The sequence below is a fragment of the Stegodyphus dumicola genome, chromosome 2 (assembly GCF_044657685.1).
Source record: "Stegodyphus dumicola isolate Sdum_Otavi_A_Nest chromosome 2, ASM4465768v1".
Classification (NCBI taxonomy): domain Eukaryota; kingdom Metazoa; phylum Arthropoda; class Arachnida; order Araneae; family Eresidae; genus Stegodyphus; species Stegodyphus dumicola.
Window position 1 is genome coordinate 58,224,740 of NC_140769.1, and position 16,810 is coordinate 58,241,549.

The 16,810-nt window shown below is 31.6% G+C and overlaps 1 protein-coding gene across 1 annotated transcript in view; it reads right to left on the reverse strand.

Annotated features, from left to right (window-relative positions):
- Nucleotides 1–16,810, reverse strand: part of LOC118197379 (mitochondrial import inner membrane translocase subunit TIM44) — a 71,525-nt gene that overhangs the window by 53,350 nt on the left and 1,365 nt on the right. Inside the window, exons 2-3 of the mRNA XM_035368888.2 lie at nucleotides 10,534–10,611; nucleotides 7,306–7,401 (exon numbers count right to left, since the gene is read on the reverse strand). Coding sequence (XP_035224779.2) covers nucleotides 7,306–7,401; nucleotides 10,534–10,611 — 174 coding nt within the window. The remainder of the gene's footprint in view (nucleotides 1–7,305; nucleotides 7,402–10,533; nucleotides 10,612–16,810) is intronic.

Here is a 16,810-nt window from a genome sequence, read left to right on the forward strand (position 1 = left end):
GGTGTCAAAAAGTCTAAAAATATGAACGATTTTCAAAAATTCTCCCAAAATATTTTTTTACAAAATTATGCTAAAAATTTAATTTAATTTTTTTTCCTCCACAGTGTGTTATGATGCAAACTATAATATTCTGAGATTCTCAGTTTATTTGATAATATTTGCAAAAAATCGGTTCAACTTTAAATTTGAAAAAAATCTAATCCTCTAAAAATCAACACCACATCCACAAGCAGTGTATGTACAAAGTTTGAGTTCTATATCTTATTGGGAAACAGTTTAATAATCTATGACCATCTTTTAACCATAGCGACAAGCACCAAGAGTGAACTAAATACCAGCTTAATAAAATAATAATCATAATTAAAAAGCATATATTTTTCAGGAACCAATATGAAAGTTCAGGTACCAGATGCAAAAGTACAGATTACAAAATTAACAACAGTAAACAACGTTAAAAATGTGTAAACAGTATTAGAAATTGGCTAATTTGGAGATGTGATTGTTCACAGAGGCTTAGGTGTAAAGGGAAGGAAGACGATGGTCTTCTGAACAAGTCCTAAAGACGCAACTCTTTCATGTTTCGTCCTTTTTCTCCTCTTGCTAATGGCAGCTGTGCGAAGGAGCGTTGCATGTAAACGGGGCTATAGAGCATTGAATAAAACCAAAGCAGACAATTTGCTTCCGTGGACACAATCTTTGCACCCTATACACAGCACATCCATCTCAGTTCTCCGCATATCTTTTAGTGATCTCAAAGTCTTTCTTTTGTGCTTCTCTGAGGAGATCTCCCACAGGGTGCTTAGTACCAGTTTTTCCCTTGAGAAAAAGAAATAGTTAATTGAGAACTTTTGCTGTTTGTCACATACTTTTGGGTAATGGAAATAGTTGATAACAACCATCTTTTGGCATGTATTTTTTTACCAGCTTGTGACAGCTAATTGTCAACAGGCTCTGAATGTCACATTTCTTGTCACAGTATTTATATTTTATCTAACATTCATTACTACTATCCACGTATCTGTAAAGTAAAAACCATGTCAGAAGCAAAAAAGAAGAGACAGCACCTATAGAGTGGACTATATTAAATACGGATTTATTGAAAATCTCACAAATCCATCATCGCCAATGTGCCTTATTGCTTAAAAAACATTTTCAAAAGAAGCAATGAAGCCTTCTAGGCTTTAAGATCATTTTAATAAATGCACCCTAATAAGAAAGACAAAGATGTGACCTATTTTCAAGGCATGAAAAAAGTACGAAATTCAGCTAACTATATCAAAACTTTTTTCATCAGCTTCTAAGCAAGACAATGACTGACTGCGAGCTTCACACAATATCTCATTGTTGATTACTAAAAGAGGCAAACAACATACTATTGGGGGAGATTTAAATTTTATCAGCAGTAAAAGAAGTAATGACCACTGTGCTCGTTAAACCAGCTATAGATATTATTTGAAAAATTCCTTTCAGCAATAGTTTTGTGCAAAGACGAATTGATGAGATGGCTGAAAACATTGAAAAGATATTGTACAATCATCTACAGATTTGTCAATTTTCAATTCAGCTGGATGAGTCAGTTTACCAACCAATGAAGCATTGTTATTGTCATACGTAAGGTTTATCAAAGAAAAAAAAATATATCAAGAACTATTGTTTGCTACCAATTTGGAAACACAAGAGGCAAAACCATATTCAATACACTGGGAACGTTTTGTGATGAAAAAGAAATTCCATTTAATAATATTTTGTCAGTTGCTATGGATGGCATAACGGCTATGACAATGTGTCACCACAAAGGCTTAAAAAATAAAGTTCCTGACATGCTTACTTTGCATTGAGTAATGCATCACCAGCACTTGGTTGCAAAAATTCTGAATGAACGCTTCCATACATCACTGCAATATGTTATCAGAGCAGTTAATAAAAGCATAAATGACTCGTTGAAGGGCAGATTATTTAGTCAGCTTCAGTCACTGCCAATGATGAAGATTTCAACCGATTGCTGCTTCACGCAGAGGTGTGTTGGCTGTCAAAAGGTACTTGTTTGAGTTAATTTTACAATCTGTTTGAGTCTGTCATAGAGTTCCCAAGAAACAAAAACATGGAACTGCATGACAACCTCATCTCATAAAAGAACGATGCTGCGTACTTGACAAACCTGTATAACTTGTTTAATGATGTCTATCTCTAACTTCAAGGTAACGACTTAAACTTGATTAAGACAAAAAATAGCACTGATGCTTTCGTGTCAAAACTGCCATTATATATAAAAAAAAAAAATATTGACATGTGAATTCAATAACTTCCCAAATTTGTAAGCAATATCATTCAAGCACGACGACTTGCTTGTTTACTGTCAACAAACCACCACACTGATTTGAAGGAACGATTCCAGGACATTCTAAACATGGACATACCAGACTGCATTTTGGATCGTTTTTCAAATGTCAGCACAACAGGATCATCCCAGTTAAAAGAATTAACAGAACAGGTAATAAATGAAGAATTAAAATTAAATTTAAGAACGGCTACCAAGAATTATGGTTGCAGAAGCCGATTCTGCAAGTATACACAGGATTATGGTCGATTATTCAACGATTTCTGATAGCATTCCGATCTTCCTATTTAGCTGAACATGGATTTAGTGCTGTAGCAATGTTGGTAACTAAAAAGAGAAATCGGCTCCATGTTACTAATCGCGGCCACATACGGTTAATATTATACGTTTAAATATAATCGTGACAATAGCTGTTTCAAATTCTCAAGTAAAAAAATTGGGGGGGGGAGAAAAAAAATATTCTCAAGGTGGGCAGTGGGCAAAATAAGGTTGAGAACCTATGGTCTAGGCAGGGATTCTTAAACTTTTTTTCAGTCGCGACCCCTTTTTATCACAGATTTTTTCATGACCCCCCAGGACACCATAATATTTACAAAAATTTTTTGGGACCCCATAAGCATTGTACAAATTTGACACATGTGTGAGTGAAACAGTCAATTTTTTTCACTTGCACTGTAATATAACTATTGCATTTTTAGGTCATAAACTTTAATTTTACAACATAGAACAATGTGAAAATTTTAAATAAGTAACAGACGAAATGACAGCGCCACGTGCAAATCAAGTAAAATGAATGTTTATGTTATAAAAAGAATTTGTCGAAACATTTTTGTTTTTTCTTTGTCTGTATTGTTTTATCTTTATCTATTTTCAGATATATTGTGTAAAACTATTTGGCAATTGTAAAATTACTATAATATAATAAGTTAAAGAAATATCAAAACTGTTAAAATTTTTGGCAACCCCCTTCTGCAGGTCCCGCGACTGCTAATTGCCATGGAGGTTACGATCCATAATTTAAAGAAACTCTGGTCTAAGGGGTGTGAATTGAATCACCAATTTTTCTTTCAGTAACTAACACAATGTTTTTCTGTCAGTAACTAACACAATACTCAATAACACTACTTAAAAAAAAAAAAAAAAAAAAAAAAAAAAAAAAAAAATCTGAAAACCTTTGGGCGTAATATAAAATCTGAAAGCTTTCAAATATTTCATACGAACTGTTTTAAGATTGACAACCTAATAAAAAATGAGATACTTACAAAACAACATTACAATTTGTGCAAACTTCAGTCTCAGATTTTAAAAAACTATTAACTATAACTTTCAAGTCATCAATTCGAAGACGAATCTATTCACCTCCCAATACTCTAATTGGAGTTTCACATTTTTCTATTTTTTGTCATAGTTTAGGATTTTATGTTTGATGACTAAGCTGATATCTCGCAAGAAAAAAATAGGTTGGTTGGAAATTTCCAAATCATTCTTTTTTGTGATAGCATGCTTTACTCAACATGTTCAAGCACACAATCAAATTTCTTATATCCTAATGTATTCAAGAATGTAGGAAACCCATGCCTTCTTAAGTTTACATTTAACTTCAAAACTTTCAATAACTAAAAAGTATTTTTTTTAATTTATGAACTTTCTCCAGCATAATTTAGATATGAAAGAAACAGCATAATATGCAGCAATTAATTCAAAAGAATAATTGTTAGGACACCAAAAAATAGAACAAGTGAAACAAGTGAAAAACTGTTTAAAAGAACAGAAAAAAAAATAAGAATGAATCAGCCAGTTTAAAACTTGGTCATTTTTATTTTTGCATTTAATCATTTGTTTCACTCTTTAAAGATAAATATGTAAATTTTTTCAAAAAAATTACTTAAATATATGATTTGCAAAGCAATGAAGTAATCTTCCCCTTCCAAGGCATAATCATGCATTTGTTGATGGCTTCTCTCAATTAAAATTATCATGGCATCTAAATAGTTAGTTGAAAGTAACTAAATTACGTCAATTGAAAATGTAAAAAATTTCAGTAAATTATTTAAAATATAAATTCTAGAAATCGAGGGGTTTTCACTATTACCTAAGAAAATGCATCAGTATATATTATCAATCTAATAAAAATTTAGAAGTATAAATGTTTGAAACTAGAAACATGGTTTGTAAGTTTCTGGTCAGAATTTTTTATGCAGCAGATTATATGCTATATAGAATCCTGTGCCCCAGTCATAGCAAAAAAAAAAAAAAGTTACCTGATAAATAATAGCAGTTTACAGATGTGAAGCATCAGAGATCAAAATACTTCCATAAAAAACTTGAGTACTGCTAGATTTAAATGGTAAATATTTTACTACAATGCTATAAAAGCAACAAAAAAAGAAACTGCTTTTTTAGTTTTTAATATATCTTATGTTTTATAAAACAAAGCAATAAATTTGCATCAGTTGATATAAAACTTATAATGCAGCAACATATTTGGTCAACTTTTATCAAGAAATTAAACTTTAAAAAAGAAAAGATCATTTATCACTTTAAATGAAAGCAACAGTTTAGCATATTATAATATGCATATGTAAATGTAAATAAAATACTTTTTTTTTTTTTTTTTTGCTTAGCAATATTATATTTATTTCCATAGCCAAAAACAGTTTAAACTAAGAAAACGATCATTCTAAAGAATTAATAAGCATATATGAGATATTCTGTATATAAAATTCCTGAATAACATATGTTTTATGCAATTTATAAATTTATCAATATGCATGAAACTGAAGATTAGACTTCATGTCCTTGTTAGCTCCTAAATGAAGTGAAAATGATTAAGAAATAGAAACCAAGAAAATGACAATAATTTAAAAACTGAATATGGTATGGATTCTTCTAGTGTGAATATGCATTTGGTACATTCTGATTACCTGCAACCTCACTGAAAAGTCACAAAAAAGTGTTTATGAGGCAACACAATAAGTCGCCAAAAAATATTCATGTGGCATTTCAAGTACACACACAACATACATCTGTTTATTATCATTTTTTAAATTCTATCGTCATTTTTCTGTTTCTTCTTGCATTAAGTATATTTGCTTTTCTTGTAACAATTCTCAATGGAAGTTTAGAGTTTCCCAACCAATGAAAAAGAAAATTGCATTTCTGAAATTATTAATTTTGTTAGGAAACAGTGTTTCACCCAATTATTGAGAATGCAGACATTCACATTCTATGAAGCTGAACTTCTTAAATTACCAAATTTAATGGAGATACAATGTGAAAAGTTGCATGCAAAGTGTTAAAATGCAGGTCAGAAATTGATTTGAAAATAGCTGTATCCCATTTACAAAAGTTATTCACTTGATTTGTTATTGATCGGGGCACGGAGCCAAATCGTGCACAGTATTGAGTTATGTAATTTTCTGATTTTTTTAGAGAAAACAAAATTGCTGTGCGACTGGAAAAAAATAACAGTGCAAAAAAATTACCAGATTTCTAAAAAAAGTAAGTCATTTATTATTGATGTTCCTTCCTTTTACACTTTACTGTTGATTTCTTTTCTATGGAATTTTTAGCATTTTACCATTTTGAAAATGGTTCAACACGTTAGGTTGGCAAAAAATTAGTCACCAACCAACTTATGACTGCTTTCTAAAGTCGCAAATGAATCCATGACTTTTTTGAGAGGATGCAAATAGTCATAAAATACCATACATATTAGAAAAGCATATACAGGATGATTCTAAATTGTTTTTACAAATTAATAGGGATGATAGTACTCATTCAGATGAGCAATAATTACCACAGAGCATTCCATTCTGAGAGACAGAAAAAAAAGAATATTACAATTCCAACCTGAACTTAAACAGTGTTGGGAGAGGGAATGAACGAGACCAAAAGTTACACAATCAATTTACTGAAAACCTCACAGAGAGTGCACAAAATGGATAAAACCGAACACTTTGCATTCGAGTGTTAATTTAAGCTCGGACTTTGATGGCAAACACTCAAATGCGTATCTTTGGTTGGCAAAGTCTCAACCTCGCAAACGATTGCAAAAAATTCATTATCCAATCAAGGGTTGAATATTATCAACTAACTCAAACTTTCGCTGTATGCCGAGATTAGCATGAAAAGTTCCAGCTGTCAGAACTTCGTGTCTCATAGAAGGGCACTTCAAGTAGAATGAGCGCAGCACAATAAGTCCAGGAGGACAGGAAAGAACATGGCAAATGGGAAAAAACTGCTACCTTGATATGAAGGTAGCAGTTTTTCTACCTAATAAATAATTTCTTTCTAATAATTTAGATAATTGTTGCAATCGTTTGCGAAGTTGAGACCTTGCCAACCAAAGATGTGTATTTGAGTGTTTGCCCTCAAAGTCTGAGCTCAAATTAACACTCGAACGCCAAGTTCTTGGTTTTATCCATTTTGTGCACTCTGCGAGTTTTTCACTAAACTGATTGTGCAACTTTTGGTCTCGTTCATTCACTCTCCCAATACTGTTCAAGTTGGAATTCTAATACTCCTCTTTTCTGCTTCTCAGAGTGGAATGCGACTCTGTGTTCTATAGTAATTATCGCTCATCTGAATGAGTACTATCACCCGTCATAATTTGTAAAAATAATTTAGAATTACCCTGTACATATGTCTATCAATATATGGAAAAGAAGCATATATTCATCCAAATTAAAATTGGACAAAAATCAACCTTTGACTGATGTTACTTTTTATATGAAAACACAGATGCACTGAAAGACAAGCACACAGTCCTTTAATATCTGATGCATATTCCTGCTACTATTTTATTTAATCTAGATTTTTATTCTCAATAATTTAAGCCAGATCTTGACAAAATTTTCAGATATTTATATAATATGCTCACAATCAGAAATATAACATTGTTCTTTATTCTCATTATAACAATGACAATTAAATAATGATAAATATCTAAAGAGTTTAGAGATTACCTTCATTTCTTTATTGCGATTTATATCTTCTTTTATATTTTCGACCACCTGAGAGAAAAAACTCTTCTTCTGGGGTGGAGCCGAATAAAAACGGACCTATAAATAATTCTTTTAATTACATAAACGATTAAAAATAAAATTACATATTTTGTTTTTGAAGCTTAATGTTTCTATTTAATCAAGTTATACAGAAACCACTCGATTCAGAATTCTATTAGATTTTATAAGCATACATCTAACCAAAAATCACTACTGTTAACAAACTATTCTAAAGCCATCTTGATTTGAATTTTTTCGTACATTATACATGCCCTGGTTTTTAATTATATCTAATAGTTAATGAAGAAAAAAGATGCATTAATAAGTAATTTCATAACTAATAAACTAACAAAATAATTTTAGGCTGATCTTTGGAATATGGTAACTGGTACTTTGGCGACATTTTGGAGGCGATAAAGGTTACTACCTAGGACTTTGGTAATAATGTGAGAAGTACTCAGTTCTGATTACGCATTATTTTGTGCGAAGGAAATGAGAGATCATGAGATATGTCATGTGACATTAATGGACGAATTACAGTTCTTTAATCGGAAAAGGGGGTTAATTTGGAAAAATTATTTTGTATTAAGCTTCATTGTGTGTTGTGTGAAATAGTGTTGATTAATTTTCGGATTGCATGGCGCTATGTAAAGTGAATTCTAAATTTTTAATGTGTTTATCTGATAATAATAATAAGTTGAGATTGTGTGAAAGGAAGAAAATTACAGATAAGTTGGAATAGCGGTGCAAGAAATCTGGTGAAAATGGACATTTTGTGAAACGGAGTGTAAGGAAGGGTATGTGGTTTGCTGAAAGTAGTTTGAGTATGGGTGAACTTTTATTAATTTCTTATTACTTGGTGAATAGACTGCCAGTTGACTACTGGATTTCGGATTTAGAAATTAGTACTGCAGCCGATTGGAACTCTTTCTGTAGGGAACTGTGCGTGCCACGTAATGAAGATTCTGAAGAAGATTAGGTAAGTTAGTATTTTTAATCATTTGAGGATATTATTTTTATGCAATGTTCTAAATGTAAGGAGTAAATAAATTAATATGGTATTATTGGAAAATTGTTATTAGTAATGATTTAGTTTAAAGTAATTAGGATTGTAATCTAATTTTTATTAATTTAAGTTATGTGCTTATTTATATTTTAAGTAGTGTTTTTTAATTTAATTATATTTTAATTTAATGATTGTCATTTTGTGAGTTATACATTTGTAGTATTTTGGAATACGTTTGAGTAGTATACGTTGAGTATTTTCATGAATTTTCGTGAAATTTTTCTAATTTATGAGAAAAAAGCAGTGTACATGGATATAGTGAAGAGTGTGCACAGTACCATTTTTGTGAAATTCTGGGATGTTTTTTTAAGTAAAAATAAGTCGACGTGTACATGGTTTAGAGATATTTTAATTAAATGATAGTTATTTTGTGAATTTTATGTTTGTAGGAATTTGGTATACGTTTCAGTTGAAGTAAACGTGTATGGAAATAAATATTTTACACTAAGTATTTGTAACTATTTTTAATGTTTGTGTATAAATTCGTTGCTGACGTTTATAATATAATAGATAATTTAGAGGTAAAAGTTTTTGGATATTTTATTTATTTTATACGTGGAAATGTTCATCCTTGGAAAGGGTATGTACTTTTTTGCGATGAGGTAATTTCATACATGTGCTTTTTATCGAGCTTAAAAGATTCACAAAATTTTCATGCATTTTTGTGAAATTTTTCTAAAAAAAGAAGTGTACATGGATGTAGTGAAGAGTGTGCGCAATGCCATTTTTGTGCAATTCTGGGATGTTTTTTTAAGTAAAAATAAGTCAACGTGTACATGGTTTAGTGATATTTTAATTAAATGTTAATTATTTTGTGAATTTTATGTTTGTAGGAATCTGGTATACGTTTCAGTTGAAGTAAACGTGTATGGAAATAATTTGAATATTTGACACTAAGTATTTGTAACTATTTTTAATGTTTGCATATAAATTCGTTGGTGACGTTTATAATATAATAGATAATTTAGAGGTAAAAGCTTTTGGATATTTTTTTTATTTTATACGTGAAAATGTTCATCCTTGGAAAGGGTATATACTTTTTCGCGATCAGGTAATTTCATATATGTGCTTTTTACCGAGTTTAAAGATTCACAGAATTTTTTTACATTTTCGTGCAAATTTTTGTAATTTATGAGAAAATAGCAGTGCAGATGGATAAAGTTAAATGTGTGTGCAATGCCATTTTTGTGCAATTCTGGGATGTTTTTTTAAGCAAAAATAAGTCGACGTGTAAATGGTTTATGTGTATGTGCTATTCTGAAAAACGCGCAAGGAGTTTGCGATTGTGCGCTTTTTCCCAATTTTGCAGTTAATATTTGTCATGATTAAGCAGTTTTGTTACATAAAATTTCTAGCATAAGTGTAATTCGGCTAGTAGATTGTTGGAAAAAGTGTTCAGTAAATAAAAAGAAAAGAAACGTGTCTTTACTTCGTGAAGACAAAATGGCGGCGAAAAAAAAATAGAGGGTTGCTGTAGCAGAGTTGGTCGCCAAATTTTCGCCAAAAAATCGCCAAGTTACCATAATCCAAAGTTCAACCTATTTTTATAACTAATAATGGTTAATCTTTGGATTATGGTAACTTAGCGATTTTTTGGCGAAAATTTGGCAACCAATGCTGCTACAGCAACCTGCTAGTTTTGTTTTGGATGCCATTTTGTTTTCACGAAGTAAAGGCATGTTTCCCCCCCCCTCAACACTTTTTCCAACAATCTGCTAGCCGAATTACGCTTATACTAGAACTTTTATGGAACAAAAATACTTAATCATGGCGAAGATTAGGTGCGAAATCGAGAGAAAGTACAGAATCGCAAACTGCTTGCTACGTTTTTAAGAATTGCACATACACGGTATCCATGTACACCTCGACCTATTTTCACTTAAAAAAACATCCCAGAATTGCACAAAAATGGCATTGCGCACACTCTTGACTTTATCCATGTACACTGCTAAAGTCCTAGCTAGTAACTTTTATCGCCTTACCAAAATGTCGCCAAACTACCCGTTACCATATTCCAAAGATTAGTCCTAATAATAATAACAAAAAGTGCAACAACTGATTTTCTTTAAAAAAAGGGTTTCATTCTCAGTACTTTGTTAAGATTACATATATAAAAGTAATACCTGACAGATATGGCATTTTTGTGCTTTCAAGACTTCTGAATGTGCGTAAGCTCTTAGAAGACTGCAGTTTAAGCGTAGCTAAACAAAAGAATAACATAATGCAACAATATATAATAAAATGACAAAAAAACTAAAGATACATGTGATTAAAATTTTGAATGGTAAAATATAATAAAAAAATTCATATGGCCAAGTTACATTTGATATTAAGCATTCAATTTCCCTTTAACTGTTACACAAATGATTTACTAAAAAATCAAAATTTTTACATAAATCTCAAACATTTATAACTGCATATTTAAATTCACACTAATGATGAGCAATACATAACAATTGATAATAATGACCTGGTTAGACAGCTCTCATTTATAGCTTCTCTTTGTATTACAGTCAAAAGTCGTTAATCCGGACTCGTTGGGACTTCGGCGATTCCGGATTATCGATTTTTCCGGATTATAGATCATCAGTTTAAATCTCGTAAGATGGCATGCAGAAATTATAAAATTAAAAATATGAAACCGTAATTTATGAAATAAAGAACAATTATGATCTAAAGGGTATCAAAAGTTGCAAAAAGGAAAAGCTTAATACTTATTTGTTTACTTTATTAAACATTTCTTTCAATGTAAGTTGTTTAAGTTGCTTCGTTTTTTATGTGATAATACATTCTCTTTATTTCTATAAACAGACATAATTTCGTGTTCAGTTACAAAGTTCCGCTGTTCAAGTCCTATCATTGCTGTGTCAAGAATACCGACTAATTTGTCAATCGAAATTTTTTCGTTTTCAATAACCTCTATCACTTTCTTCGCTATCCGAAGCGAATTATAATGACGAGGCATTTGATTTAAATCATATCAAAGACACATCGAGATGAAATACTACATTGAGTAAGCAATTATAAGCCAAATAAAATAAAAACATCTGCTCTTAAGATAAGGATAGTGCTGGATCAACTTCCAATTCAGTACATGCCGCCCTGTGTTAAAGATAAACAATGTTTAGATAAACAAACGTTAAAGTTTACATAAACAAAGGGTATGCCTTTATCCATTTTTTGCAGCAATTCTACTTTTTGTTTAATGGACTTCAAAACATACTTTCGCTTTGTAGATCCTTTACATATTAGTAAATATATATCAGAAATTCTATTTGACATAATCGAAAGTTCAAGCTTACTTTTATAAAATTGCTCTAACAGTCTGCAAAAAATAATAATCCGGATCCAATTCGAAGATTAAGGAACAACGCAATCTGCAACATTAACTGAAATAGATAATTAGATAATTTTAGCTTAGCTTATTCCGTCCGTTATACATTAAATGCGCATTCGTAAACGTATTTTGCGCACGCGCACACGCAAATTCGCAGCGGTAAAGGTCTTACGCGCATTCTCCTTCTTTACTCTGCAAGATGACAGAATTTATTTATACAGTCAAAAGTCGTTAATCTGGACTCATCGGGACTTCGGCGATTCCAGATTATCGATTTTTCCGGATTATAGATCATCAGTTTAAATCTCGTAAGATGGCATGCAGAAATTCTAAAATTAAAAATATGAAACAGTAATTTATGAAATAAAGAACAATTATGATCTAAAGGGTATCAAAATTTACAAAAAGAAAAAGCTTAATATTTATTTGTTTACTTTATTAAACATTTCTTTCAATGTAAGTTGTTTAAGTTTTGCTTCGTTTCATGTGATAATACTTTCTCTTTAATTCTATTAAACAGACGTAATTTCTTGTTCACTTACAAAGTTCCGCTGTTCAAGTCCTATAATTGCTGTGTCGAGAACACCGACTAATTTGTCAATCGAAATTTTTTCGTTTTTAGTAACCTCTGTTACTTTCTTTGCTATCGAAAGGGAATTATAATGACGAGGAACTTGTTTTAAATCATATCAAAGACAGAGCATATCGAGATGAAATACTACATTTGGTAAGGAATTATAAGCCAAATAAAATAAAAACATCTGCGCTGAGGATAAGGATAGTGCTGACAGATCAACTTCCAATTCATTACGCGCCCGCCGCCGCGGCGATCCCTCCCACCGAGCAGCGTGAAATTGATAAACAGATTTCGGATTTCAAAACATACTTTTGCTTTAGATCCTTTACATATTAACAAATATATATCGGAAATTCTATTTGATATAATCGAAAGCTTACTTTTATAAAATTGCTCTTACAGTCTGCAAAAAATAATAAGCCGGATCCAATTCGAAAATTAAGGAACAACGCAATCATCAACATTAACTGAAATAGATAATTAGATAATTTTAGCTTATACATCCCTTATACATAAAATGCGCACGCGAAAACGTATTCTGCACTTGCACACACTTATATGTGCAGTCGTAAAAGGTCTTACGTGCACGCGTAAACGCCTATGCGTATGTGTCAACGCGGCGCATGTGTCAACGCGGCGCATGCGCAGAAAGTTTTTAGTTTTGAGGTCCGGATTATAGATCATTCCGAATTATGGGTGTCCGAATTAACGACTTTTGACTGTATAACCAAAAATTACATTGCATTACTTTGTTTCAGGGTTTGTTGGACATGCACTATGATTTTCAAAATAAATCAGTTTAATAATTATTCACATTACATTTGCATCAAATTGAATTTTTTTTTACAATAGCTTATGAAATGATTAAAAAAAATTATTATTATCAGCTCAGTCATACACAGCATTACAAAAATTTTCAAGCATTCAAAAATTACCAACAATCGATAAATGATGTTCAATAATATATACTTTCAGAATAAACTACAGTACAAAGTTCGAAATGTCCATTATCTGGAATGATCTAACATCCGGACCTCAAAACCACCAACAACATTTTCTCATAGGCTTTACACATGCGCATTTAATTCCCCCTCCATACATAATTAAACATCTGGAGAGTCCTGATTCTTAATTTCCCTTCGACACTAAATAAAATACCTTGGGCACAGCTTTAGTATTAGTCCTTTTTGGCGACTTCTTTTCGCACGATTAATGACAAATTATGGTAACCCTGTTGTTTACTGTTTTATTTATGGTAATCCTAAAGCAGGAGTCCGTGATTTCAGTTCAGAACTCCCCTTTTTTTTTTTTCTTTTTTCTGTGCAGTGAGCGCGGGATCGTTCGATTGGGATTTTTATTATTTTTTATGGTTTGTATTTCAGGTAAGTTTTTTCTATTTTGTCAGTATGCCTTCCGTTCTAAGTGTGTTTATTAAGTATCAGGGTTTGCTACAGAGTACGGTTACTTAGACTTATTCCAATAACAGGCCAACTTTTGGGAAACAGGGGTTTCCAAATAGGAATTTTGTTACGGCTTTGTGTAACAACAGGGATGTATTTCTTGACTTTTTGAGGGAAGCTGATTTAGTGAAAAGTGATTTAGTATGTTTGAAGTGTGGAGGGCTTATGAAGCTTGGTCCTAAAAAGACCGTTTCAGATGGTTGTGCTTGGATTTGTAGGAAAGTTAACGAAGGAAAGGTTTGTGGGGCTCAAAAGTCCTATAGATATGGCTCTTGGTTTTCATGCAGTAAGCTGAAGCTGGAAGAGATATTTCGTTTAACGTTTGAAATAGTTAGGGGGACGCGAACGTGCGATATTGTTGATGATTTTGGCTTCTCGTCAGCTACTCTTACTGATTGGCGTCAGTTCGTTAATGAAGTGATTCTCGATCACGTTGAGCTGACATCCGAGAAAATAGGTGGTGTAGGAAAAATCGTCGAAATTGACGAATCTAAATTTGGCAAGAGGAAGTATCATAGAGGGCATTGGGTGGAGGGTCAGTGGGTTTTTGGCGGGATTGAGAGAGGATCAGGTAAGTTTTTTTCTAGTTGCAGTACCCGATCGAACACAGGATACATTATTAAATGCAATCAGAGAATGGATAGAACCGGGTACACTAATTTACAGTGACTGCTGGAAGGCATACGACATTATTTCAAGGGAAGGTTTTGATCACTTAAACGTGAATCACTCGATCCATTTTAAGGATCCTGTGACAGAGTGTCACACAAACACAATGGAAAGCACATGGAGGCATGTGAAAAGTTCTTTGCCGTCTTATAATCGACAAAATGACTTCTCCTTTTATTTAGCTGTGTACATGTTTAGGCATTCGTGCAAGGAGAAGAATATAAATGCGTTTATTGCATTTCTGGAAATTATCAGGGAAGTAAATTGGGAGAATTTTAGGTATGTCCTTTAGTGGGGTATGATTTGATAAATTTCATGTTTACATTTGATTTCCATTGTACTCGTGATTAAACGTGATAATTTGTGCAATATTATAATCAAGAGTTTAGTTTTTAAGATTGTTATTTATTATAGATCTAATTTGTGTTGGCTTTCCGCCATAAATGTGATAATTTGTGCAATATTATAATCAAGAGATTATTTTTTAAGATTGTTATTTAGTATAGATCTAATTCGTGTTGGCTTTCCGCCATAAATGTGATAATTTGTGCAATATTATAATCAAGAGTTTATTTTTTAAGATTGTTATTTATTATAGATCTAATTTGTGTTGGCTTTCCGCCATAAATGTGATAATTTGTGCAATATTATAATCAAGAGATTATTTTTTAAGATTGTTATTTAGTTTCGTTGGCGATCCTCCCCATCAATGTTATATTTTATGCAATATAATCAATAGTTTATTTTTACCAAGTCCCGAAACGGTATTTTTACTTTGATAATTTTTGGAGTATATAATCAAGAGCTTATGTTTTAAGAATGTTATTTAGTCCAGATATATTTTTCGGTGAACGGTTGTGTTGACGATCCGCCATTTTTTCCAATCGTCATTGTCGGGTCTGCATCGGCAACAAAATTTTGTCGCCAAATCAAAATTTCGCCAAAAGGACCTATACTAAAGCTGTTCCAATACCTTGTTATTGAAGAAACAGTTATTTTAGCATAAATTTGTACAATCAGTAATTTGACTCCATTGCTGCGTATCTGCTTTGGCACACATCTCAAACCGAAACATTCCACATAGATACATCGCTGATATGACGCCAACCTGGCAAATCATTATTTATTATACTTTCCTTTCATCACAACATGTTTATCAAAATATGACAGTTTAAGTAATGACTCATGTAGCCATGCTTAAACAATTTTTTCTATGTTAGTAATTGAATAATAAAGGAGTATGGTAACGTTTATGTTGATATTATGCTTGGCGATGATTACAGAGTTAAGTTAAATGTGCTAAAACATGTTGAAGAGGAAAAATTTACCAAAAATTTCTTTCCATATGCTAAAAATAGATTTTGTTGATGATACTCATAGACCAAAAGATTACATTTAGGGCCTGTTTGAATTAAGAATAACAGATTTGTTATTCACATAAACCCAGAACCAGCGCCAGGGCTCATATGGCTGCACCAAGTTGCAAAATTTAGGACCCACAGAGACTGCATTAGGCAATAAGATATCTAACGCCGGCCCACAATAAGGCTTAAGTATATGTGGGAATTTATTTATTCAGAACTCTAATAAGCCTTAAACATGTGCAAGAAATAGACATAAGTATAATAAATAACTAATACACTTCATGGTTAATTGTCTCGGTGCACAATAGAAGCAAGATAAAATTTAATGCAATAACTTGTTGTTAGTTGCCAAGCTCATGATGCATACCCAAATATGTACAGTGAAGGATAGCTAAATTTGATGATGACAGTTGCTAGTTTTAAAGGTTTTTGGATATCACAAAAAAAAGGTGAAATTTTCCAATTAACGGATTTTGTAAAGAAATATGGAGAAGCATGAAGATAATATAAAAGAATACATGAAGATAATATAAAAAATTTTTCATTGTGATGATACATGAAGATAATATAAAAGAAGTTTTTCATTGTGATGACAATGCTTCTCAATCATCAATCAATTAATGAATGGAGAAATCTGTAATATGGTTCTAGATCCAGAAAATGCAGCTACCGATAGTGAAGAAAGTGACACAGAACTTGCTGAAAACGAAAAAATTTCAATTGAATAGTTAGTCGGAATTTTCGAAAGAGCAGTTACAGGACTTCAACAACGTAACTAAACAAGAGATTATGTCTGTCTACATAATTAAAGAGAAAGTATCAGCACAAAAAAATGGAGCAACTTAAACTTACATTGAAAGAAATGTTTAATAAGGTAAATATTAAGCTTTTTTTTTTTTTTTTTTTGTAAATTTTGATACCCTTTTGATCTTTAATACTTTATTATTTTATAAATCGCGATTTCATATATTTAATTTTATAATTTCTACATGT